General features: G+C 37.0%; 1 protein-coding gene across 4 annotated transcripts; it reads right to left on the reverse strand.

Moving 5' to 3' along the window:
* Positions 1–1470: 1470 nt before the first annotated feature.
* LOC137403904 (dynactin subunit 1-like) lies at positions 1471–27145 on the reverse strand. 4 transcript variants are annotated; one of them, XM_068090013.1, is made up of 16 exons: positions 27095–27145; positions 21598–21790; positions 19430–19594; positions 17619–17786; positions 15450–15573; positions 13880–14056; positions 13132–13306; positions 12065–12231; positions 9007–9182; positions 7817–8031; positions 6226–6450; positions 4581–4622; positions 4107–4337; positions 2963–3253; positions 2087–2132; positions 1471–1942 (listed from the first exon to the last, which is right to left on the reverse strand). In XM_068090013.1, exons 2-16 carry the CDS (start codon positions 21708–21710, stop codon positions 1882–1884), a joined length of 2376 nt encoding a protein of 791 aa, XP_067946114.1. In that variant the 5' UTR covers positions 21711–21790; positions 27095–27145; the 3' UTR covers positions 1471–1881. The 4 variants fall into 4 exon arrangements, with proteins under 4 accessions (XP_067946114.1, XP_067946112.1, XP_067946111.1 ...); XM_068090011.1 differs by having other exon boundaries at positions 2963–3241; positions 13099–13306; positions 13859–14056; XM_068090010.1 differs by having other exon boundaries at positions 13099–13306; positions 13859–14056.
* Between the last annotated feature and the right edge of the window lie 211 nt (positions 27146–27356).

Genomic DNA, 27356 nt, shown 5'->3' on the forward strand with positions numbered 1-27356 from the left:
ATTTTTAAATAGTCCTGTAAAATTTGTCATCAAAGACATAATTGATATTGATAATGGCAACTGTCAATCCGATGAGAGCAAGGTACTGATGTAGCCAAGAAAAGCTGCTCTTCCTCTATATAGTGTGATAGCAGTTGAACACCATTGGTCAACTGCCACGTTGTGTCTTTTGTTATTCAGAATTAGATTTTCATTTGGAAAATTGTGGGTTTTTTTGCTTGTGGGTTTTCCGAGTACATATAAACGGAACCGTCCATATGCAGTTTATCACATGCTTGCTTGATACCAATTATTTTTTAGCAATTGGTATCACACAAATTTATTATCATTTTAATAATGAAGTCAGCAAACAATAATATTGATAATCGATTGCTTGCTGACTTTTTTCATCTTCAGTAGAAATATACAATGTTAGTGTTTGAGAGAGTACTGAGTAGATGCTTTGATTTGTACACTTTTAACTTGAAACTCATATAACAAGCGCTGCTGTAACTTATACAAAAATAAGATGACTAGGGTGTCTGCCAGCAACAGCATTCAATGTCAAATTAGATATCAGCACACAGAGTTAGCGCCCAAACTGTCATCTCACCTTCTACCTCAGACTATATATGTTAGCATCCTGATAAGTATTTTATGGTTCAGCCTTGTTTGCTAGTATATTTGATCCTCTTAACTTGTCTAAAGGTCACATAGTGCTGAAATATTCACAAGCTCTCATGTTTTGCAGATAGATAAGATGATCTCCTTGTCAAGGTTCAAGGCTCACTATAAGTATGCACTATACGTCTGACAAAGAGCGATGTCTTTTGACAGATTAGACTTTCAGTCCTTCAAACTGATTACAGTGATTCTTACTTACTGCAACTGATCATATCAGTAAAATATAGCAGTTCAAATTAATTTTTACATATATATATACAAATATCAGTTTTTGTATGTTTTCAGTAACTCTGTAAATTGGTGTGCCCAGCTATAGCTATTAAAATTTAGGAGTGAAATGATTGCCTCATGCTAGATTTGATCTCGAATACTCCTGTTCGCCAGGCAAATATCTTGCCAAGCTACGCGAGATGCATTGAATTGAGGCGTTATGAGCCATTATGTCGAATAAAATAGGCACAGTATTCTGCGCTACGCAACGTGGCTAAAGCTTGCTCTAAATATTAGTAAGTTGGGCAATACAGATAGCAGCATACTCAAATTAGTCATTGGAAATGTGTCAGGCTAATGGCAAGTGGCAGGCAACTAGATTACCGGCAACTGCTTATGAACAGTTTTTAATATCCATGCAAGGCCAGGCATTCTGCTAGTTTATGATAAATGTTGAAAGTGCTGAGTTGAATATAAAAAGTTTAATGTAAACAATATTAACTAGCTTCAAAGTAGTTTATGCCTCTATTAATTGTGTAGTTAAATGACTAAGTTGTGTAGTCTTTCCATGTCTATGGTAGAGTAGAACAAGATATCAGTAATTATTGATTATTTTATTCCATATAATAAACCACATGCAAGCAAAATTCACTTACAAAAAGAAACTGACTATATCATGGATATAATCCTTTGGTGTACCATAATAAATTAATCACACATGGACGGCTTCAAAAATAGCTTGCTTAAAAACTACATTACAAAAAAGCTTTGTTAACACAATTGATACACTAGCAATGGTATCCTTCAAGCAACTAGCCATAATGGACTACAGTAAAGACCAAATGAAATGCTTTCTTTTTTCAATTTCTTCAAAATAGTACGAAAATCTATATAGAAATGGAAATAGAAAAGAAAGCAATTGGACGGTTAATCGACCTATAAAGAGCAAAATTATCACTGATGAACATAGCCTCCCTCCTAAGTAGCTTGTGAATTATCGGGACAGGCTCAGCTCCCCCAAACCATGATTACCTTGTTGAAGGTAATGAAGGCCCCTCTGTTAGGTTTGCTGAAATAAGAAAACATTTGCAACTACATTTACCTCATGTTGATAACACAAAAAGATAGTGAGATTACTGAACAGGTGAGTGTTTACAATTTGAATGTGTTTAGGGTAAGAGAAGACAACTAATAAATAGGCAGTAAAATTTACCAGTCAAAGTATCGCACGCCTTCATAGAGCCCATCATGTCTTCCCTCTGCAAGCAACAGAAATTCTGTCAAAACAATAACTCTAGTCTTCACAGCGCAATAAGATTGCAGTGTGACAAAAATAGACAAGAACACGGATGGCCATTGCGGCATGTAGAGCCTTATCAAATATGTTACCCAGAATGTTAGCTGCGCCCCAAGCCAGATACTAGGTTGTCATAGTTGGTTTACACAATAATTATTGTTGACCATTCAATGTTCAAAAGAAAATTGGTTTGCAGTAGACCTGGGATTATGAAGGCTGGTAACGCACATAAGACAACCATAAGTACTTAAGGCTGAAGCAGACTGGAAAAAAATATAAGGTGACTTGAGCGGGTATTGACGCTGCGCAAAAGGATAGTTTGATATTTTTGCATGCTGCTCTGACATGATTGGCTAGCTGATTATCGGAAAATATATTTTAAATGATGCAGTAATATAATGCAGTTTGACCAATAATAAGAAATTGGTCACTCGAAAATATCGTAATAATATTCTAAAATACTTTTTTTTCGAATACAATTAAAAAGATGAATAATAAAAAATATTCAACTTGTGTTAGAAACATCAGATTAACAACTTATAGGTGTGAACGTCTAAAATGAGGATGTCTGGCATCTCCAGTGTACGCCGCAAAGCATTAACAAAAGGCTGGTGCTAGTGCTATTTTGTCTACCCTCTTTTTTATTTCTCCCAAATACTTAAGCTTCAAAAACAAAAGTGCTATTTAGCCAGCACCAACTATGTTGTTAGTGTCATTTTTTAATTTCCCATACAATAAAATATGTTAATGGTTTTTTACAAGGAAACTGAACAAGGGTTGACCAACACAAACCTTGATGCTCCAACTCTAGCCCTATGTATGTCTCGTTCTTGTCGTGTAAATGTCCGATAAACTTGACTGTGCCCCGACATATTCTCCCATCAGGTTTAGTGAATTTGGCTATATCTCCAATAGTGAGGTCAGCGGGTGAACGAGGAGCAAATGGCCGGCGGCCCACGGTGCTGAGCCCAGACCGGTTAACCACTATCTCTTGTTTTATATTGTGTTGTGTTGGAAGAACTGGGACAAGAACTGATCGGAGACCGAAGGATGGGGGTATAGCGAGCCTCTCTGAAAGCAAGTCTAAAGATAAGAAAGATTTATTATTATCTTTCCAGTTGAGGCCTACTGTTCAAATCTTAGAATAACTGCTGGATTAATAATTTTCAATTAAAGGAACTGCTAAGGATGGTCTTCATTATATCGCTGTATGTCGCTGATTATTCGTGCACCGTAAACCAGCATGGAACTTTGGAAAACATTGCAGCTGGCAAGCTTTCCCAATAGTTTGCCGAGCATCCAGAACATTCTGTGTAATGTGCACTACTTCGGCTGTGATTGGCGTTGCGGACTGCTTGATCTATATTTTATTTCTAGATAGTTACTGCGGGACTAGTATTTCATCATTTTCGCGACCGAATTACATAATGAGACAGTTACATAGTGAGAGAGCTACGCTGCAGATAACTTGTTGATGTGAACGCGAATAAGTTTGTGATAATGTGAACATTGTTACCACAAAAAATCACCAAAGTATTGTGGGATTAGCGTCGACATATGGCAATATAGTGAGAATTAACCTTTATAGTGTAACTGGAGTTATCCTATCAAAGAGCAAACAACTCTAAAATGAATCTGATTGTGCATTTCCAACAGTGTTTTAGTCGGCAATATTATTACAGACTGAGTAGAACATAACATAGGAGTTTTCTTCTCATAACAAACAGGACAACACATGACAGAAGAACAATGAATAACATTACCAGTTTCTGCAATGAACAAAAGATGCACTTAATGGATACATAAATGTCAAAATATAGGTCAAACAAAACACTTTCAGAAAATAACAGACCTGCCAAAACTCAAATTAAACTAGCAACTCCATTTCACACGAGCTTCTCAGAGAAACAAGCAAACTCTCATATCCAAAACCAACCTTGAGTAGATTCACTCTGCATGCTAGAGCTGCCAACGCTGCCTCGCCGTATATGGTTGCTGGGACCGATTGACTCCCGCCTCACATCTACTCTCTCAGTTGTGACATCATTCACATCATATGCACCAAAAGCCTGCGAGTTGAAGGTCGCTTCATTAAGTATATCCATGGTGCACTCACTTGTTCTGTCATCCTCCAGCTTGCGTGACGCGCTGAGTCGTGAGATAGTAGCTAGAAGAAAAAAGGAGTTGTTTTTCCTTGAAAAGATAATTTAGGAAAATGACTTGAGGATTTATAGTTTATGGGAATTAGAAGAGGAAGGTAGCAATGCAATCGAAATTGGAAATAGAGGATAACTCTGTGTCCAGTAAAAAGATAAGAAGCAATCTATGTCAGTTGAGGAAAGAAGAAGCTTGTTAGTAAAATATGACAAGAGAAGAAAAGTCCAAAATCTATGAATTCCTGCGAAATTACCTGAGGAAAAGCACCGATATGTCGGGGTAAACCTAGCAATACCTGCAACACCATAACAATATTGTTTTTAAAATGCTGATAGTGAAGGAATAGTTGGCGAGAGTGGCAGAAAAATAAACCACGCTTCTCTCATTTTAAAAAGGCCTATTTACTAGAGAGACTAATAATGGCAATTGAGCTGTAAATACTTTTACAAACTGGCTCTTTGAATTTGCCCAGCTTGTAAATGTTTGCCTGTAAGGCAACAAAATCAATCAAGTCTATTGGCAGCTTGTGAGAGAACTGAGCCAGAAAACAATATATTTCTGGTTATCAAAGTTGCTGTTATAATCGAGCCAAGAAACATTTTGTTAAAAGATTATTAAAAAAATTCCTACTTTACTGGCACTTATATATATATATATATATATATATATATATATATATATATATATATATATATATATATATATATATATATATATATATATATATATATATATATAAGTATATATATATATATAAGTATATATATAAGTATATATATAAGTATATATATAGGTATATGCTAGATGAATGCTCAAGTACCAAAAAAGTCTTTGCGCAGAAAACCTATTTTTGTATAAAATATACAACATTTACTATTCTAACTTTTAAACTTCATATCATGAGAAAAGTGTTTTTGTGCAGTTCAAATAAATTAAGAGAACAAATAAAAAATGAGTACATCAAAGTGTGTATAGAAAAGGTTACTATTGCAGTAGAAGATTGTTGTATTCAGGGTTTTGATAGACAATACTGATACAAACATAAAAATGAGATATCGGACTGGCTTTGTCTGATACTTTGTCTGACTGAACGGAAAAGGAACATAGAGGCAATTCCTACTCCAGATAATACAATTGTCCACATGAAAAACATTTAGCTTTCACAGATTTTCCAAAACGGCACATTTGAAAATTATAAATTAAAAGTATAAGTAATGGTAAAAAATTAGCTTTTAAAAATGGAAAAAAAATAATCGCAAAAGGTGATATTAATTAATAGTAAAAATTACACAGTTAGCAAGTGCAATCCGAAAAGGAAACAGAGTCGCTTAGCCTTCTGGTTATGTTTGCCTGTTAGTAGCCTTGCGATTTGAATCTCGCAAGTTCAAATCCACTACCGAGGGGATTTTTCATTGCTACAACTTTATCTATACAGCTATAACTGGACAAACGACAGACAGACATTACGATTTATATATATAACTTGGTTTTACACACAATTTTAACAGTTAAAATATCTACGGTTATCAGGAAATATTTAAAGAGCTGCAAAACAACAATTCCAAGCAAAGACTAAAGCACCAAGATTCATTCTACTAGTTCAGATAAATTGAAAGAAGCTTTGGTTGAAAAATAATAAAAATTGGAAATGCTAAGAATGAAAATTTGAAGTTTCTTCCTCATGCCTGGGCATTTGTAATACTTTTATAGTGTTATACCAGTAGGAAAAACCACACAGTAGATCTAACACGATAGCAGGATAGCGAGTTTGTTAGTAAGAACAAACGAGCTGCTGACGCTGCCAAAGTTGAAGGCATATGAAAGAAAGACAAGAATAGAAGTATATATGCGGAAAAGAAGAGAGAACATGTGGCAGGAAGCAGGAAGTAAAAGCATACCACTTCTAGAAAGAGGTCTGTAAGTCTCATATCCAGCCATTAATGCTGTAGTAGAATCACTTATATCAGATCTACCAGAAGGACTAGGTGGTCTGTCGTCTGAGCTGTGATTGGACGGTTGGTAAGAGGGTCGATAATTATCGTTCCTTCTGCTAGGTGGGCTGTATGCGGACTTGCCCAATGGGGAATCTTTGCTGCCGTACACCGGCCTGTTGCCTATCCGATCTGCAAGTAACGACAACACACTAGTTTGCATTAAAAGCGACTAAAAATACAATTGATGATTTGTCAATGTCCATTAATAACAATTCATAATCGCTTACAAGAATGAGTTGAGAAGATGCCTTACTAACAATAGTAGTAGTGCTGGTGCCACTAGATAAACAAATACTTGTGTAATCGGAAAACTATGGGTAGGCAGCTTTTTTCTAAGCGTTTTAACCTTGATGGAATTTTGTAGATTTTAATCTTGAAAGATCTTAGCAGTTACACCACCTCAAACAAGAAAAAAATTACAGGTGATAGAAAAATACTGATACTTTCAGGTAAAATTTACTAAAACTTTGTGTAGGTTCATCTTTAATAAGCCAATCAAAAGCATTTGCAAATGTAGTCTAAAATAGACGATGCTCGTACATTGATATATTTAACTACCTCATACCTAACTAAATGCTATAGTAGCTCTTGTTTACAATAAAATAATAAAAAAAAACATAAGAAATACACACGCTTGTAAGTGTCAGTCAATACCAAATTGACACAATATCAGCAGATGATCTACAAAACCAACCTAAGTAGTCCTGGTGTGTTATACTAGTGAAGAACTGCACATGTATTGCCAGTAAGCGCTAGACAATGAAGTCCCATACTGAAGCCTTTGTTTGTGGGCACTCAGGGAGACCCGCAACTCGTTGCTACAGCCGCATGACAAAGGCTCTATTGATTTTCATGCCTATAAGAGCCCAGACCGCTTCATGCCAAATGTTTGACATTTATGATAAGCGACTGCGTAAACTGAGTATTTGTTTTGCCTCTCGCTTGTCAATAATGTAAGTGGGATAACTCCGATAGCGTGAATATGACACGATAGATTAAAGGATAGACTGCTTGTGGAGATAGAACTAGTAGATATAACTAGGAGATATAAATTGACCATTTTAGTTTAGTGCTTCTACAGAATGAGCGAATGATGGAACTTGATGTTTTTTTGTTTTAAAATCTACAAAATTTTTCATATGATTTAATTTAAAACAGATGAGGAAGGGGGTTAACTACCCCTACAAATACAGTAAAACTCTTTAACTGCTGTTCAAGTTATATAAGGTAGTCATCTTTTTCCAACAAATATGCTGGGTGTTCGTGTAACACCACAAACTTAGAGGCTTTCTCATAAAGAATGACTCTAGGACAATGTGCTTCACGGAAGCATACCATAGTTGGTTGATGATGTTAAGGCTGCACTGAGTGGTGACACAGAAACATGCCAAAGTTGGTTGGTGATGTTAAGGTTGCACTGAGTAGTGATACAGAAACATACCACAGTTGGTTGGTGATGTTAAGGCTGCACTGAGTGGTGACACAAAAAACATACCATAGTTGGTTGGTGATGTTAACACTGCACTGAGTGGTGATGTTTTCTTCTCCAAAGTTCTGATGGAAGAAGGGCTACCCGCAGGGTTACGTGATGAAAATTCTCTAATTTTCTGTTTGAGACTGCTGATTTCCTCCCAAGCCACATCCTTACTTCGGCGATTCTCCTGCCTCTCACCCAAACTCTCTGTCATGTTATTGCTGCTGCCTCGCATCCTAAAGTCAGCAGATAAAAGTCAACAGATACCAGTTAAAGGCCATGAAACCAATCAAAGTAAGAAGCAAAAGTCAAGAAGCGAAGTATTTAAATATATGCGTAATTGAGTCAGTGTGATTGGTTGCATATGATTGGTTGTATACTATTGGGTACATACATGTATATTATATGTACGATTAAATGGGCACAATCGTACCCGCACAATTGGAAGTGCATGATTGGATGCGCATGATTGGATGGTTCTGATTGGGCTTGTGTAATTGGTTGAATATTACTGAATGCACGTGATTGGCTGTGTATAATTGGGTGCAGATGATTGGTGTACATGATGAGGGGTGGCAGAATATAGAAGTATACTATAACTTTCATTTCTAGTTTTTACAAAAAGCATATAACAGTTAAGCTGCTGTGTTACTGATGATCCTTAAATATCCCCTAACTGCAAAATGCTGTATAAAGTCAAAATTGTATAAAACATTCCGCATCTTATAGTTTCTTACAAATATCTTTTACAAGCCTCCCAGCAATGACGTGTAAAAAATGTGGAACTAAACACTGACTACACGAGCATCATGCAAATGTGAGCAATCCCTAAAAACTCAAGTATGTCTGTTTAGCTTACTGTGAACAGAGAATGAGTGCGTGGTTTTAACAGCATCCTTACACAAATATGACTCCGAGTTCTTAGCTAAATATGTTTGAGCGACATGGCTAGGAAACCCCAATGATGGAGACATGCCCCATTGCAGAGAGCAATTTAAACCTGAACGCCATTTCTGTCACCGCCAGTAGCCGGCTTTGTGAATTGAACCCAAACCTGTTGTTTGTAGGTCAGGTGTTCTAGACCACCAGGCTACGTCTGCTCAGGTGTTCTAGACCACCAGGCTACGCCTGCTCATGTGATTGATAAATGAAAAGATCTTTCCAGCATCAATATTAAAATTAGTGGTCAATATTGACAACTTGTTGTTTACCTGCTAACGGACTTAGCTTCCCGAAGACTATCTCTTAGCTTGACATTTTCTTCCTGAAGTATGTCAGCCTTTTCCTGTGTTGCTTTGAGATCTATGCGAAGCCGAGCCATTTCACTCTTTAGATGCAGCATTTCGTCTTCGGTCTGACGCTCCTGTTGTTTCTTCATTTCATGGATCTGTCAAATGAGGGTACCGTATAACCTCTATTTAAAAGCTGCCTCTAATAGAACGCCATTATAGGAGAAGAATTGAAAAATACAGCTTCTATGGTGCTCGCATAGAAGTTTTACGGTATATACATATTGATATACTGACAGATGCTGAAACGAGGTCAGAGAGTCTACCGATTAGAACATTCTGGCGTAGACTGGCGCAGATCAAACCAGTGATGGTTGCTGAAATATTAGTTTTAACATCTGGCCTTTTTTGAGAATCAAGGTCCTTCTCACAACTTTGAGTATAGGTTCATATAGAAAGTATGGATACCATCAGCTTGCTAATTATACCTTTTATCGAAATCTTTGAATGATTCTCTAATTTTCAACTTTGGCAGACACCACTCTAGGAAGGGAGTCTATACTTTCATAATATTTGACCAAAGGAGTGCTGAAAAGCTCCTAGATGTCATGATGGTATAAAAGAACATTAGGACAAGAGGTTAGCGTTTCAAGAGCAGATAGAAAGAAAATCAGAGTAAGCCCCAGCCCTCTGGGAAAGAAACTCGACTAAGAGTGATTATCAGAATAACACGAGACACATAGAATGAGCTTCATCTTTTTTGTACGCCAACAATAGAGAAAAAATATCTAAAATGCAAACATGGCCTAAGAATACCTCCTAATGACTGATTCAATATAATACCTTAAAGAATAGAGAAAGCATAATATTATTATGCTTTATTAGTTATCTTGAGGTGTTGACTGATGTTCTAAAAAAAAATCAAGGAGATTGACCCACTAGAAGCTGAGATATAGCCAGCCAAACACAGGTCTACCTAATAAAGAATCAGAGGAGAACCCTTCGAAAATCCCGAGAACTGTGACGTATGAAATCGACTTAATGGTCATGTACCGGAGTTACGCACCCTTACCGGAGTTGTGCACCCTTACCGCCGTTACGTATAATGATTGTTTTGGCTACGAGATGTGAAACGCTTCTCGCGATAGTAAATAATTTACAGACTAGCTCTGGTTTCTCAGGAAAATCAAGCAAATATTGTGTGGTAAAGGCATTTGCCCACAACCCCTCGCCATGATTTTTCAAAAAAGAAGAGCAGATTTTGACTATTGTGCTTCAAATTTTAACTCGATCTCCACGGATATGCTCCGAAGATCCTCTGTTCAACGAACGGTGCGTGTATAGTCTATATGCGACATCCGCGATTTGCAGTTTGTTTAGAATAAGAAATGGGAATGTGACTTTTTGTTCATTCATCATTTTTCTACTGTGTATCTACTGCAGCATTCAGTTGATTTTCTTGATTATCGTCACTATTAACAGACTGTAAGTTCACTACAGCCATAATCTTAAAAAGAATAACTTGACCGTGCTGCTCTTGCTGTAAGAAAAGAAAACGATAGCTTTTGATTTGATTTTTCTATCGATCTATTATCTTATCTATGATTATTTTTTATGGTTAATATAATAATCATAATGCATATTATACAAAATAATAATATAACTGCGTATAGAATAAATGATGTAACTAATATAATTTGTAGAAAATTCCAAATGATAATCGAGATTGATGATTGATTTAATTGATTCCATTTATTAGCTATAGTTAAAAAAATCTGAACAACGCTAAAACTGAGTCTGAATAGGGAAGCTAAGTAGGAGAACAACAAAACTGAGCTGAACTAACAAGATAGCGAAATGTTGCGAAATAATAGATACGTGTAATTATTTTACGCTAAAACTAATCTACACGTCAGAGGGACTGGTTCGGAATTCTCAGAGCAATGATTGTTAGGCCCAATTTGATTGTTCTATACTTACAGGGATTAAACCAATTAAAACGCCGTGATTGTTATGGGAGAGCGCATTAGTTGGCTTAATTGACCAATGGCACAAGTCGATTTCATACGTCATATATTGATGATTACCAAAACACTTGTGTTTTTTGGTAGACCTGTGTTTGGCTGGCTATATCTCAGCTTCTGGTTGTCAATCTTTTTGATTCTTTGTTTAGAACATCAGTCAACACCTCAAGATAAATAATAAAGCATAATAATATTATGCTTTCTCTATTCTTTAAGGGAGAGTAAAAACTATTGTGCATTTTGCTACATATTTTTCTAGTCCACAAATGTGTTTATGTATAGAGAAGCTCACTTGAAACTGGAATACAAATGAAGCAATTCACTATTGTGATACTGTCATACGCAGAAAATCTTTTAATGAGAATGTCTATAAAAAGTTTAAATAGGAGAATACTTTGTAGGAAACCAATTGCAGCGTCAAAATTTTAACTAAGTTGAACTGAGACCAGATTATACTTGCTAGACAATATTTACCCTTGCAGACTAGTATACCCTTAGTGACCATCAGGTGTGCTAATAAAGCACAGAGAAAGCATGCTTAAAAATAGTTGTATGTACAGCTATATTTAAGCGTCAAGAGACGAATGATAAGGGTAGGTGGTAGGGTGTCAGGCTGCCAATCTGAATACCGTGGGTTGAAATCCCACACAGTGCAATTTTTTCCCAGCCTACAACCTTGGCTTCAGATAGATGGACGGACAGATGGACACGGCTTTTATAATAGTAAAGACTACTAAACTGGCAATCTCGTGCGCCGTGAGAGATCGTCATGTGTAATATCTACGTGCACAACTATTCCAAAATGCATGAAAGTGGTTGAGTGGTGCAGTTAGTAGTGTTCCTGACTGCTTAGCCTATCACCTGAGTTGGAATCCAAAATGATGCAACCTTTTTCCAACCTCCCACCATAGATTCAGACAGACAAACAGACAGACACGGCTCTTGTTATAGTAAAGATTGCATGAGTCACTGAATAAGACTGAGGCTCACACCATACAATAAACTATAAAAATAACCTGCTGCTGGAGAAGCTCCCTCTCAGCCTCAGTGTCTTCCTCTCTATCAGCAGTCAGTCTCTTTATATGGGCTGTCAGCATCTGGTTCTCTTGGTCGAGTCTTAGAACCTCAGCGCTGGATGTTTCACTGGCCTCTTGTAAGTCAAGTATCTGACTTTGCATGTCATCTGAAAAAAAACGGTGACTATTGCTGCTCTTGTCATCTAAACAGGGAATTGTAGAATAGTAAGAGGTCAGAGCACATTAAAAAAAAATTTTGATCATCACTTCTGTGATTGGAGCACCTTTGTGTTGCACATCGACATTCTTGAAGATTGTGAGACAACGCTGATATTTCATGACAGGAAGCCAACTCTTATTGGCAATAGGAGTTATCTCCCTTGACGACACTTAGCTGCACTGATGAGACTTCCATAACCGAAACAATACTGTTTGTAGCATGAGTATTATGCTCCGTTACTTCTATATATACTTCTTACTAAATATGTTTGAGATTTTCATACAGATAACATAAACAACAGCCACAGCTGCATGCCAAATCAACCCACAATAGCTACTGTGCTACTGCGGCCAATAGAAATGCTAGACTTTTAGGAGATACTTTGTGTATTGCACACAATTTGCCTTAGACAATGTGCAATGATGACCATTTCAGCCAGATGTACTCTTCTTCCAATGGCATGCAAAAGGCTTACTCAAGGAGTCAGTATAAATGTGTGATCGATATGACCTTGAATTATGCATTGCAATTGATAGACACGCGTAGCTTGGCAGTTTAGTAACGTTGTTACAAGCTCTTCGAGCTCTATACAAATGCGCTTCACGGGCTACAATAGAATTAATAATGAATGCAAGGAAAACAAATAGTTGAGCTAGCAGGAGAAAATAAAATTGATTCAATAAGCTCTGGAAATATAGGCTTCTATTCACAATATTGACACAAACATTTAATCAGGTAGACAGACTTTGTGTAAACTGAACCAGCACTCGAGACAAATCCCCAGCGCGAGTGGCCGGCCGTAACAGCAACCTACCGATCTGCTGCTCAAGATTGCTGACGTTCCCACCAATCCGACGTTCCTTGATGGCTGAAGCTGCCGATTGACTCCCGGTTCCGTCTCCGGGCTCGCTTCCAAACTCTGACTTACTCGTCAGCAGGTCTTCCACCTGCTGCCTCAGCTTCCAAAGTTCTGTAGCCATGTTTTCCTTTTCCTTGAGAAGGGTGTCACATCGTCTTTCCGTCTAGAAAGGTTGTGCTAGAGCTAAACCTTATCGAGAAGCTTCAGTTATTCGCCAAAGCACTGTACACACAGCGGCAAACAGATGGTGACCATATCATGCCTTTCAGGTGTAATATGGTCTCTCAGCTAAACACCCGGCCTAACAGAATCCTTCACATCTAAACTTTTTATTTTTTACCAAATAATCTTTATTGCTTTATTTGCATTCTTTAATAATTTTTTTAAAACTTGTGTCATCAACAGAAGTTGGTGTGCGAAGGCTGATATTATCCTTTTTAGAGAGACAGCAGATGTTCTCATTTAAGTTCAAGAAAGATATAGTAGGTTAAAGCATTTCGTAAATAAAATAGGAACTCAAATCTGGGTTCTTTATCTTGGGAAGACCTACAAGCTAACTTCTAATATACAAGATTCCTTCATCTTTATATATTGGACATCACGTCTCACCATAGAGTATACAGCTAGAATGTTTATATAGCATACTTAAGTTACACCTGCAAAGCTCTACTGTAAGAAGCTAGATTTCAAATTTTGGCACTAAATGTTTGCTTACATCGGCAAGTTTACTGTGGACATGTGAAGTTTCACTGGGAGTTGTACGGCCACTGGGTAACCCTTGTTCAGTCTTTAGCCTGTGATTCTCTGCGGCAAGTAATTCTAGTTGGTGGCGCAGGTCAGACGTTTCAGCCTTGCTTTCTATTAGCAACTGTCTCAATGAAGGAGCCTTCTCAGGTGAATCTTGCGACACATCCTAGAAAGCGATAAGCCATTGAGGTAGGCCTTGTTATAAACTTACCCTGCACCATAAATCTACAGACAGTCTGGAAACAGCTTACAATAGAGAAAAAAGGTAAAAAAATTACTTATGCTATACAAAACAAACCGATGTCAAAAAGAGAAAATACGGTTCATGTGCCAAGCCTAGAAAAATAGATTGTAAAATGAACAATAAATTTATTATTTAGTTACGTACAGTAGCATAAAATCAAACGTGACTTACACAGTAGAACCAGTGTTCATATACTATGACTACAATAGCAAAATAGCAGACAATATCCTGTGCGCAACCTCTATCTTAGCAGTAAAAGCTAGAATAAATTGAAATCATGAGCTTTTAAAATCAGGAAGTATCTCCTATCACCAACCTCCATATCAGCCATGCTCGCTGGTACGAATAGATTATTAATTACAAAAGAGGAAACAGCTTCACCCAAAGCACCGAGTAACACCAGCTCACTACTTCACACTCGCTACTGGCAGCATTAAATGCCTAGCATGCTCTCAGCCGTCAGCAGTGTTGTTAATGTCAAATAAATTAATATATAATATCAATAACATTACTAACAATAAACTGCAGTGCCGCGGCTTAAGAGGGCCAAACAAATCAGCTCTTACGAATTCTCGTTTGTTCTTACGGTGAACCAACTACTAGAAAGCCCACATCAAACAAGACATTAGGCACTGGCAGCACTGCCTTCATGACCAATAACACTGTCCCTGATAGAAAAGAAGGTTTGGATCTCTTATTGTAACAAAGAAAACGCAAAGACTGAGAATATTTATGACTGATTGGTCTTTGCTTTAATCAACTGTGTAACGACTTTTCTGGTTTAAAAATAAACAAACATGCAGGTTGGTTGAGGTGGATAGAAGTTCAACTACTAAACTGAGCATGTTTACGCAGATAGAACTACACTTGTGTACATAACTGAGAGAATCAGCAAGAAGAGGTGTTTTACACAACTAAACATTTATAAAAAAGTGACTACTTCACCGTCGGATGGCAAAAATTTAAACAACTTTCTACCATTACATATGAAAAATAACCAAGTTTGCAAGAAGTGAAAGTGTTGCGAGTAATGGCAGAAATAAGGCTTTTATGAGGGTAAGAACAAATGATTCTTGCTAAAAATATGAACCATATCACTATTTTTAATACAGCCTGCTGCTTCCTGAGGCTTGCACATAGCGTCTGATAGTACCGCAAGATGACGCCATATAATGAAAACAGACAGGACATTTGATATTTCAACAAACAAACTTTTGGCATCCAATAACAATTGCATGCACACTGGAGAATCAGTAGTGTACAAGGCAATCAACATGCAAGTAGCAAATGTGATCATTTCTGTAGCAGAAGGTACCTGGTCTTGATTGCGAACTTTGAGAGGTTCTTGCGTTTTAGCCTTATACGGGCTTACAGGGACTGTTCTCTTTGTGGTGAGGGGTGTCTTTACTTGAGGCTTCACAGGATCTGCTTGAGGAATTCTGTAGACATAAAAGACTATCCATGAACTATAACTTTTAACTAAGGTGAAGAGTTAACAAAACTAGAATAACAAGGTTTTGTGAATACCTTAACAACGAGTTTAAAAAACTGCTGACGAAATAAATTAAACCTCAGGTTTAATTTAAAATGTATTGCGAGATTTATCTATCTTTAAAACCAGATGCCAACCGAGCTAGAAATAAACAACTGACCAATCACACAACGATATTAGTTGATACTTTTATAAGAAAGAGCAATATACACTAGGTGCTAATGAAGTACACTCCAAACTATATACTGTAGCTGCTATAACAAGTGAAGTATGGTCAAATCTCCACATACGGAGTTGATCTGTTCCAAGATGTTTACTAACTAATAACTGTCGCATGTGAGAGCAAATATTCTTATATAAATATGTTGTATTTAGTTTTTATTGTATCAACGCTAAAAAAGCTACAAAAATACTTTATTTAACAATATATAACATTGGAACAGAAAAATTATACAAAAATAGGTAAATAATTAAATGCGCAAGTCTAATGTACCATATATCCTTGTATGTAAGCCGGTCTTGCATACATATGTAAGCCGGTCCTAAAAAAAGAGACTTGAAATCAAGTAATTTATAAGAATTCATGTAATTTCATTTGCTTTCAATCAGAGCTACTTGCGTATAAGCCGAACCCCTTAGTTTGGTAAAATCGTTTTGCTTTCTAAAACCTGTTTATATGCGGGGATATACGGTATATGTAAAAATTAAACTATTAAGCGGTAATTAGTCCAAAGGTTTTTATCGTTACTCTACCTCAGAAACATGAGAGCGGATGTGAAGGATCGGTAATAAGTAAGTCTGATGATTGTAAGTGGTAGAAAGAAGCAGCGTACTTACTCCAAATTACACCAAAAATAGCTTAAAGGTTGACTTGTAACAAAATTCACATTACAGTTATTTGGTATCAAAAGATTCACCATGTCTTACTTTGTTGTGTTGTAGGTGAAAAATATGTGAAAAGGTGATTACAAGCTCTTAAAATCTAAAAAACGAACAGAAAATCGCAGCCACACGAGACCGCCGTAGTTTGGATTTCCTTTCCAAAATGGCCAAAATGTGATGTAGTTGTGAGAGATGGTTTCTGTTTACACTTTCTTGCAATCTTATTCGTCGAAATATTTCCACAAATATACTTCACGCATTCAATAAAACTATGTCTATTGTTCTTACGCGTCTGTTTTATCGTCATCGTAATGCTGTCACTTTTAGCAGTGATATCTTATAACTTACCGTAAAAATTCGTTTAGTTTTTTAGCCTTAGCTCGAAGGAGTACATATCATTGTTTGATAATCATGACGAGCCTGTGTGTCACTTGTGATAATCGAAAAGTGCTGCAGAAATTATTTGCGAAGTATTGGGTCACATGATCAGATTACGACTTGCCAATTAGACCAGGCCGAAACAAAGCTGTAAAGTAGCGAGCATCTATATTTGATACGGGGTCTTCGGTGAAACCCGAAGTGTTTGTCATAAACTAGTGCTACGATAAGTTTTATATTGAGCTTTGTATTGGCCTTTTAATTCACATGAGAACATACGTGACAAGACATAACCAAACTTCGTGGTTACATCATCGAAATAAAGATTCCAATCTACGGCGGCTTTTCGGTTTTTAGCTTTTAAGAGCTTGTAATCGCATTTCCACATATTTTTCACCTACAACACAACAGAGTAAGACATGGTGAATCTTTTGATACCAAATAACTGTAATGTGAATTTTGTTGCAAGTCAACCTTTAAATGAACTTAAACTTCATATTTTCATTTAATTATTGATTCATTAAATTTTTTCAATTTCTCATCTTCGCTTACAAAGAAGTTTTGATGAATTTCACACATCATTTATAGAAAATCAATTTTGTACGTCAATATAATTGTTTGCTCAAATGTTACGCCATGTCATATGATGAACAGCATATATGTCGATGTGATTGTAAATCTATATTTGACTATAATTATACAGTAGATGTTCTATGCACCAGCTGATATTACCTTGAAGGAAGACCATTCCTTCGCTCTTCTGTGTCACTCTTGAGAGAACTCTGTCTAGATCTCCTTGGTTCAGAACTAGTGTCTGTGGAAGCAGGAGTTAATTCTTCCAAATCGCTGCCAGAATCAGAGACCTTGTTGGCTGACCTTCTAATGGAGTCAGACATTGTTCTACAATAGTTATTATGGCATACATACATGACGCTTCAAACTATAAGTCACGCAGTAGAACCTACACTCTGGTTATTGCAACTGCAAAAGTTACAGCGCGTCTGAGCTTGCTATAAAGCTCACACCAGCTTTCCATATAGCCTGACCTTCAGTAGGCTTATGAATACTGCTGTGATATGTTTATTGAAAACCACAATTCAAAATAAAAATTGTTTGTCTGAAAAAGTACAAAGTATTAAAACTAAAAAATCATAATATACATACACAAATACAATGTTTCGAAATCTTGCACAACTTCAAAAATCATAAATCTATCATATAATGCTGCCGTTAGCAAAATAATAAATGAAATAAGAAAAATCCTCCACTCAGAATGGTTTAGTAATTTGTTGAGTAGTGCTGTGTTCATGTCTTGAACAGAACAATTTGCCACAGTGCTAAATAAATCCATAGTTTCATCGATACCTCTATAATAGTTAAAAAAAATTTTCTCAAAAATGGTTAAAAAGAAATTATATGATGTATATTGTATGATAAATAGTTTAGTCTAATCAGACCACAAGCTAATGTTGCAGTAGTAACAAGGGCTACAGTTGTTCATAGATATGTTCTTCATTACTTCGATTAACCGAGTGAGAAACAGGTGGAAGAACAGTGGGTAAGCATGGTGTTTTTGTCTGTATGGAGATATTTCAAACCTCTCATATTACACAAAAACAGAAATGGACCAGTGACAAGAGTTCAAGGAGCTCAAACACTATGAAAGCACGGCTCTTGCGCCACAAGAAGCGTCAAGCCATATGAGCCACATGACTACCATGACTTCAGAAACTATCTAAACCAAACTCATGGTCTTCTGCAAGCTGGGCGGGGGGGGGGGGGGGTGTAAGGGGTGCACATCCGGCTCTTATGGATCATTTTACATTATTTTAATTCATGGCCCATCGATATGAAGCACTGATGACATAATACTGCACAGAACTACTGATCCCATAATGCAATGCTTCAGCTGCCTTGCTGCGTACTTATCGCATCAATTTAACAGAAAGTTTGTTTGAGAATGATATTCCTGCCTGTTTTTATTCATATTTATGTTCCAAAAACACTTAGTTTTAGTGTGTTCAATAAATTTTTATCCTGTTCGGCCCGTGACCAAAATTGTGTTTTGAATTTTGCCCCTTATACAATTGAGTTTGACATCCCTGATCTAAACCAAGCAGCAATATGCATTACAAAGTCATTTGAACCATATAGACATCTACAGAAGACAAGAAACAAATCATCATAAGAACCTTGTCAGATCATCCAAGTACACCACACTACCATCTGAGCTACACCCACAACTGGACGAACCACAATGCTGAACCAACTAACCAACTGGACAATTCTGAAAGAGCACATTCTACTGCACACAGTGGTACATAAATAAAGTTTTTAAACTTGAAAAAATTAATAAATTTTGGCATCTTCGGCCCCTTAATCATTCAACCAGCCAATCAGCTTGACTCAATCAGCTAGACTACACAGCAATTAGACTAAACAGTCAAATATATCACCCAGCCAGTTACACTGATCTGTATCTACCTGAACAGAATGTCTTGACTACCTCACAGTTGAAACCAACCAACACACCAATTACTTACCGCTTGAGAAAGTCATTCTCATCACTCGCATATCTCACACACTCTGCGCTCGCGGGGCGTTCGAGCACTCCGTGTTTAGAGTCGAGTCGCTCGAGTGTACTTTGTACTGCCCTCATCCCTTGCTGCCTCTCCTCGGTCAGGGGCTTATCAAACACCCCTTCTTCTCTAAAAATATGTCACAGGCTACCATGAAAACCAAAGCATGAGTGGCAAAAAACCAAACGGATCTCACGAATATAGTCTGCCTCAATATAACGTTTAGAGAAAAATACAGCGTCCTAAAATCATTGCCAAACATAGGAAGAAATACAAATGAGTCGGTAATATACCTTCTGCAAGTGTTCAAAGACACTAGTATTTTACATTCACCTATTTGTCCTTCATTGGAACCAAATGAGCTCCAGATTATTCAGGTGGAGTTAACAATACAACAGCAAATAAAGAAAGATCCCTTCATGCATATATAGAACTAATATCCAAATATTGTTTTAGTGAGAGAACAGCTTTGGGTTCACCTCGTTGAGTGCCTTTATATCTACATTATGAGAACTAGCAGAGGTTGAATAGTTAGAGTTGGAGGACCTACAAGTCTCATCAATAAAACAATGCTCAAACTCAATGGGAGCTTATAATAGAAAATACGTTATCGGAATGACGAAGATGAAGCGTATGCAAAAGTATAACAGTGAAAGAGGTGGAACTAGTGAATACTGCAGCTTGACTACATCTGTAAACTATTTAGATGAACTTATGCATGTTTGTGCAATAAGGGGAGGACTTCTACAGAAGGTGTTTTGATCTACAACTTATAGACATTCAGCATTTAAAAAGCTCAAAGCGATCACATTTAAATAGTATTTTAACAAATGCTTCAGCCAATTTTAGTGGACTTAATTTTTCTGATGGCTTTCAAAATAGCACAATCGTAATGTGAAGCACAAATAGTTGGTTATCCTTTAATGCTACAAAAAAACTCTAAACTGATAGTAATAGGTGGAGAGATTGTTTAAACTACAAATTGTCTAGATTGAAACGAACTCAATTCAAACATATTATATATAGGCATATACAATATATATATAAAATGTATAAAAAAAGATATATATTTATATTAGGAAGCAAACATACAAAGACTTACACGACTCACTAACTTTATTTAGCCTATGTTTGGTATCAAATACATGAAATGCATTGTTTGCACGGCATTAAGAAAACAAATTTCTGCAGAATTTTAAAGTGATGACTTGAACAGCATTTTCTAGCAAATTCTATTTTGTGATCAGCTGGATGAATAAACACTTCAATTGAGACACTGAAGTATTGTTATCATTGTAACATCAAAACTTTTACACTCTGATTGTTTCCAAAAATGGTCTAAATTTCTACGCCTCAATTATTAGTCATCAGCCTGTTCAATGGCGGGAGTGTGAGAGAGAGAGGGAGAGTGAGAAGAAAAGTGAGAGGGAGCATGAGAGGGAGAGTGAGAGAGAGAAGGAGAGTGAGAGGAAGAGTGTGAGAGAGTGAGAGAGAGAGAGAGCATGAAAAGGAGAGGGAAAGAGCATGAGAAGGAGAGAGAGTGAGAGTGAGGGGGAGAGTGAGAGAGAGCATGAGAAGGAGAGAGAGTGAGAGAGGGAGAGAGAGGGAGAGAGTGAGAGAGAGCATGAGAAGGAGAGAGAGTGAGAGTGAGGGGGAGAGTGAGACTGAGAAGGAGAGTGAGAGGAGAGAGAGAGGGAGCATGAGAAGGAGAGTGAGAGGGAGCATGAGAAGGAGAGTGAGAGGGAGAGAGTGATAGAGAGAGAAGGAGAGTGAGCATGAGAAGGAGAGTGAGAGAGAGAGAAAGAGAGAGAGAAAGAGAGTGAGAGAGGGAGAGAATGGGTGAGGGAGAGAGTGAGGGAGAGAGAGAGTGAGAGAGAGTAGCTCAGAACTGAGCAAGTTGAAAAACATCTGGAGAAATGGTCAAGTATTTTCCAGTTCAACAATAATGATAGTTGCTTCAACTTGATGTTTAAAAACTTGACAAGTCTGTTGAACTTGCAGTTTACACATACATAAATATGAGGTCTAAAAATAATACATAAATATGAGTATAAAAATTGCCATCGCATCTTCCATCTTTAGCTGAGAAAAGATCTTTTAATACAAGTCAGCATACTCAAACAAAGGCTCACCGGTCAGCGTGTGAATTCACTGCCTCCGTATCATCATCCTCTGTAAAGCTCAGCTGTTTCTTTACGAGCTGTTCATATTGAGTGAGAGAGGACTGTAGACTTGGAGAAGACATAATATCTGATGTTAGCTCATGTAGTAGTGAGTCCACTTTATTCCTTTCTAGAAACGCTTCTGATACATGACTTTGTGAACCTTAAAATAGTACCAAATGGTTGAACTATATAGACAAAACAAATGGTATACAGACTCTGGAGCCCTGCTAATCACCATGGTTGGTTAGTAAACGGCCTTATGTAACAGTTTAGGAGTTTTCTTACATCAGATAAAGAGCTACCATGTTTTCAAAACTTTTATCTATTGATTGACAAGCAAAATTCACACAATAATAAAACTCATCGCTAATTAAGCAGCAGTATTTAAATCTAATATACATATCTAGTATCTAAGTGAATATTTCAGAAGACAGAAAGACTTTTAGCTAATACTCTAACTTACATTGCAATGCACGGCTACCATAAGCTCGACCTAGAAAATCTTCCACAAATCTTCAGCGGCAAACATGACATTCTGAACACATAGTAACAGGGTAAATGTAATAGTTAACTCAAGTAGGCAAGTGAAACTGAGTGACACGTGAACAAACTACTGGCAAATGCAGAATTAGAATATATGAAGTGTTTAATATGCATGTTTGATATGCATGTAATCATGCTATCATGCGAGTAATCACACAGGCTGAGCAGATAAGAAAAGCTTCTAGCAGTTTTTTATAGTAAAACAGAGGTACTAATCCTGTTGGAAGACTAGCTCAGACAAAATTCAAAAACTGCTTGAGAATGCTATCATCATCTCCGATTACGTATTGCTGACTGTAACCTCGTAATAACATTGGCTACAAATGTTTAATTGTTTGACATCCAAAATCAATCAAATGTCAGCTATGACAATAGCAGCTGAGATGGAATATATATGACTTATGGGCCCTACAAAACGTTGAAGCCAGCACATTATAAATCCTGAGATCAAAAATGTTAACTGTGTTTTAATGTCAAAATAGTGTTGTGCATGTTCATCAGGGATTCTGAAAAATAATACATCACATATAATTTATAGAGCTGTTTCAATATCTAACCACATGTAAACAAATACAACTATCCATGCATTATGGGAGGCTAAAATGCTTTTTATTAAATATCTCAAAATTAAAACAACTCTCTGGCTCAACTAGAGTGTCACCAAAAGGCCAGTAATAATAAAAAAATATTAATTGACAGCTTATAACTATGCTTTGTATTGCCAGCATGATAACTGTCTGGCTTCTCTTTGACTATCCTACCAAATGAGGTACAAATTTTCTCTCGTAGGAGAGAAATGTTGGTTTTTGATAAAACTGGGCATTTATTTGAAGAGATCCGTCCTATGATTTTAAGAGCTGTAATTCCAAATTTGTGAATGTAACTCAGAGATGACCTTAAGATATAATACTTCTGTTCCCAGCACTAGAGCATCAGACTTCTAGGTGTGGCCCTAGAACATCAGACTTTTAGGTGTAGCCCTAAAACATAACACCTCTAAATGCAACAGTAGAGCATAGTACTTCACCGAGTGAACCTGAAACCATGTGCCTCTCTGTGCGACTCTAGCATATTGCAGTATAACATTTAACCATAGGACATCGCATCTCGGAATGTAACCCTAAGATATTGCACCTTCATATATAACAATAAGGCAACGAAGCTTTGTCCAATTTATGCCGCATGGTTAGTAAATCAAAAGCATACAAACTCACTTGAGCAGCTATAACCAATACCTTGATGTGCCATGCTCACATCAGCTCTAAGAAAACATTTGCTTAAAGACATGCTTGGCTGCTTCAACATAAAAAAATGGTAATAAGCTAATGAGTTTAGAGAACAACTCATTACTACTGCATATTTTTACACTTCAAACAAAAGTTTGTATTGAATTTTGATCTTGGGTGGTAAATACGCGTTGAAGCGATAAAACAGGGACCTTGGCCCGCATTCAGATTACAAGGTCAATGACAAGCCCAGTAAGCTTGCCATGCAACACCAACCACTAAGAATTATTCATCACAACTATTTTTTCATACTTTAGTCTGAGTATAATCTAGTTTGTAGAGCTATATGTAGTATAGCCATGCTACTAAAATATATTTGCAATGTAAAAACTAGCTACTTGTATAGTTGGAGGCAAAATAAAGAGGAAGTATTGTAGCGGGCATTTGTGTATAGTGTCACCCTGATACTGCAATTCGTGTTACAGGCTGTGTTCCTACATATAGATTTATATTGTAGTAGAAGCTAGCGTGAGCCTTTGCCACGAAGACCGCAATTGAAATTTAAAGTTAATAATCGAAATTATAACAATGCTAACTATTTTTACGTTTTTGATTCCCAGAGACAAATGAAAATGTTGTATTTGTCTTTATATTTGCTGCATACACCAATAAAATAACTAAAAGCTAAGGGCACATGGCAAGGTTCAACATTAGTTTCCAACTCGTTAAACCATATAACGATATTTGAAGCGCGCCGATGTTGGTAAATTTTAAACAGCAATTCACTACTTTTAAGGTCAACACATTGCAATATTGACGTCTGTATCGCAGTGACTGATGATCAAAGCTTTTCTCATTGTAACCCTACCTATTAGTGGCGGCATAAATCTCATTGATTGTACTAATAACTACAGACCCGAATTACGTGAAGCATAGCACGACGTTAATCATCGCTCAGATCAACCCACCTAAAACCCATTCTTCCGTTTGAGAGAGTCTGTCAAAGCCCAGATCATACGTGTTCATCATATATGCACCAAGAATGACCAGCTGTTTAAATTAACGCTACTTATACAAACAGGTTTCTATGCAAAACACCTGCACTACCCTGCCATATTTTAATCTCTTTGCCAACGGAAAGCAAAACCACCAAACGTAAGCGTAACCGCACTGCATATAGGCGGGTCATGCGGACCCGCGGGACTAATACAAACGTTTAGTAATCGCGCATGCTATTCAAACCAGTTTATTGGAGGATTCGCTTGAATGGTTGCAGCAGTACGCAACTCCGAATACAGAAAATGGTAGAAATATTCCATGTATGTACATATATTATGTTCACCACCGTACGTAGATTACTTGCGCCTTACATTTCACATCAAGTGTTTTTATTTTACATCATCTTGGTCAATAAAGCTTCAAAGATTCTGGCAGACTTTTTAGTAGATTAGCAAATGCAGTTGCTAGTCACCAAATTGGCCAAAGGAAATATATAAAATAATTAAGCCTGTGAGATAAAGGCCCATATTTTCTTTGTAGATCTATGGTCTGGCTGGATGTACGGTACAGATCTTCAATGTACATGTAGGCCTACATTGAAAAATTATTGTGACATTTCAAGAAGTGTACTGAATGGTTAACAAATACACTCCATCAACATGTCTTCTTGTAATAGCTTTGTTTGCTTGCTAAATGTTTGTTCATTTATAATTTGTATTTAGGTGATGCTATACAAAATTTTAATGATAAAGTGTTACTATGGTCAGACTTACATATCGCTTTGTGGCAAGCATTATATTTCTAAACTAGCATATAATGCCAATAGAGAGAGAGAGGGAAGAGAGAGGGAAAAGGTTAAAAGAGGGAGAGATAAAGGAGGGGAGTGAGAGAAGAGAGAAGATAGGAAAAAAAGAGGAAAAGAAAAAAAAAGAATAGAGAGGAAGAGAAAGAGAGAGGAAGAAGAGAAAGAGGGAGAGAAGGAAAGAGGGAGAAAGGGAGAAAAGGAAAGAGGGAGAAAGGGAGAGGGAGAGAGAGAGGGGAGCGAGGAAAGAGAGGAGAGAGAGGAGAGAGAGAGGAGAGAGAGAGGAGAGAGAGGAGAGAGAGAAGAAAGAGGAGAGAGAGGAGAGAGAAGAGAGAGAGAGGAGAGAGAGGAGAGAGACGAGAGAGAGGAGAGAGAGGAGAGAGAGGAGAGAGAGGCGAGAGAGGAGAGAGAGAGAGATAGAGAGAGGGAAAGGGAGAGAGGGAAAGACAAGAAGAAAAATCTGAAATCTAATAAAATCCTGAACAGGAAAATTTACTGTACCTGCAAGTATTACTGTGAGTAGCTTAAATAAATACATATTTGACACAATTACTCTTTAGGTGATAAAATGTTTTTATCAACAAAAAAGAACAAAAAGTAATTAAGCTTATAAGAGTTTTTTAAGCAGAACTCCAAAGGAATGTGGAGGTGGAAGTTACTCTTTTCCACTGTACAATAGGCAGGTAGATAGATAGCTGTGTGTATACAAAAAGTGAGTAGTTGCATAATTATAAAAAGCTCATAAACGAACGGGCAGACAGATATGCACACAGAATGACTTGATAGAGCACGAAAAAGTGTTTGCTTAATGCGAAGGAATTTCGAAAATTATGTTCTGAGAAATAAACTTGACATGAAAAAGAATCTATTAAACACTGAATAAACTAGGATTTATATTTCAAACGGATACTAACTAGAAATATACAGACGGTCCTGATTAGCACTATCAAAATGCGGAAATGACGACTTTAAGAAGTATCAAGAGAATGCAGGAATGTCCCAGTGACGAACACAATTGTGTTTTAGCTGCCACATTGGCCATACATGCATTTGAAACTGATCTCAGTAGAAACCAACATACGATAATTGACATATAAAGTATATTATTGATGATGCCATCAACTGACACATTTAGTGGCTGAAGACTGATTAACAAGTTTTTGAAGAAAACTGACATAAGCTAAAGCAATAAACCTGAAAGCACCAAGTATGAAAAGAGGGAGATAACTGAACCAACCGCAATGAAAATTAGAAGATTCTTGTTGCTGGCAAAAATCCTAGAAATGTTAAGAAGCACATCAAATAATCAATTGACTAAAATTTATATACATATATCAGCCATTTTACGACTTTTACCACTTTGTTGTTACACAGACAATATCCCTAAGTGGTCAACAAAGTGGAACCTTGCAAATGCAAATATAGCTAAAATACAATATTTGGAGATTACCTTATACATTTGTATAATCTTTACTTTACTAGAGTGTACTATACAAGAGCATACAAGACCCTGTACTATATAACCGCAGTCGCCATCTGTCTGTCTGCCCAAAGCCATGTTAGGAATGTTAGGAAAAAGATTGCCCGCGAGGGAATCAGACCCAGGGTGTTAGATTCAAAACCAAGATTGCTACCACTACACCACACGGTTACCTAAACACTTCACTAGATAATTATGCGAGTGGTGACCACTCATGACGATCTCTCACAGTGCACAACTAGCATGTGTACTAGTATTATATAATCTGAGTGTAGCCAGACCCTATATCTACCGGTAATACTTGTGTACTTGAAACTCCTTTGACAGGTTACTAGAACTTAACAATAACACACACAACAAGTAGACTTAAGGCTTAACTGTTGTTGACAAGAGATGACATAAAGGGTGACTTACCAACTATGGTACCTAATGGTTATCCTCAAAAACTAGCAAAACAAGTATGAATTATAAAGCACTCCTCAACAGTAACAACTGTGTGTGCAAAGCTTAACTCGAAATGTTAGAAAAACTTTCTACTACCAGTGTGGAGGCTTGGGTGTTCGCCCCGTACGGTCCACGGCTGGGTGAGTAACTAAAATGCAGTTTGGATTAAATAATATAAAGGCTTCAAACAATGCATACCTCCCCTTCGTATTCAAGTTCCTATCGCGTGTTG

The sequence above is a fragment of the Watersipora subatra genome, chromosome 9, assembly GCF_963576615.1.
Source record: "Watersipora subatra chromosome 9, tzWatSuba1.1, whole genome shotgun sequence".
Lineage (NCBI taxonomy): Eukaryota > Metazoa > Bryozoa > Gymnolaemata > Cheilostomatida > Watersiporidae > Watersipora > Watersipora subatra.

What these genes read in the sequence shown, in the direction of transcription:
- LOC137403904 (XM_068090010.1), bottom strand. Translation starts at nt 21,710, where the DNA reads ATGTCTTCTCCAAGTCTACAGTCCTCTCTCACTCAATATGAACAGCTC. An exon ending in CAATCTTGAGCAGCAGATCG is followed by an intron (nt 12,232 to 13,098) that starts GTAGGTTGCTGT and finishes GTTTTTTTTCAG; the next exon opens with ATGACATGCAAAGTCAGATA. An exon ending in GGCGTGCGATACTTTGACTG is followed by an intron (nt 1,943 to 2,086) that starts GTAAATTTTACT and finishes TTCTTATTTCAG; the next exon opens with CAAACCTAACAGAGGGGCCT.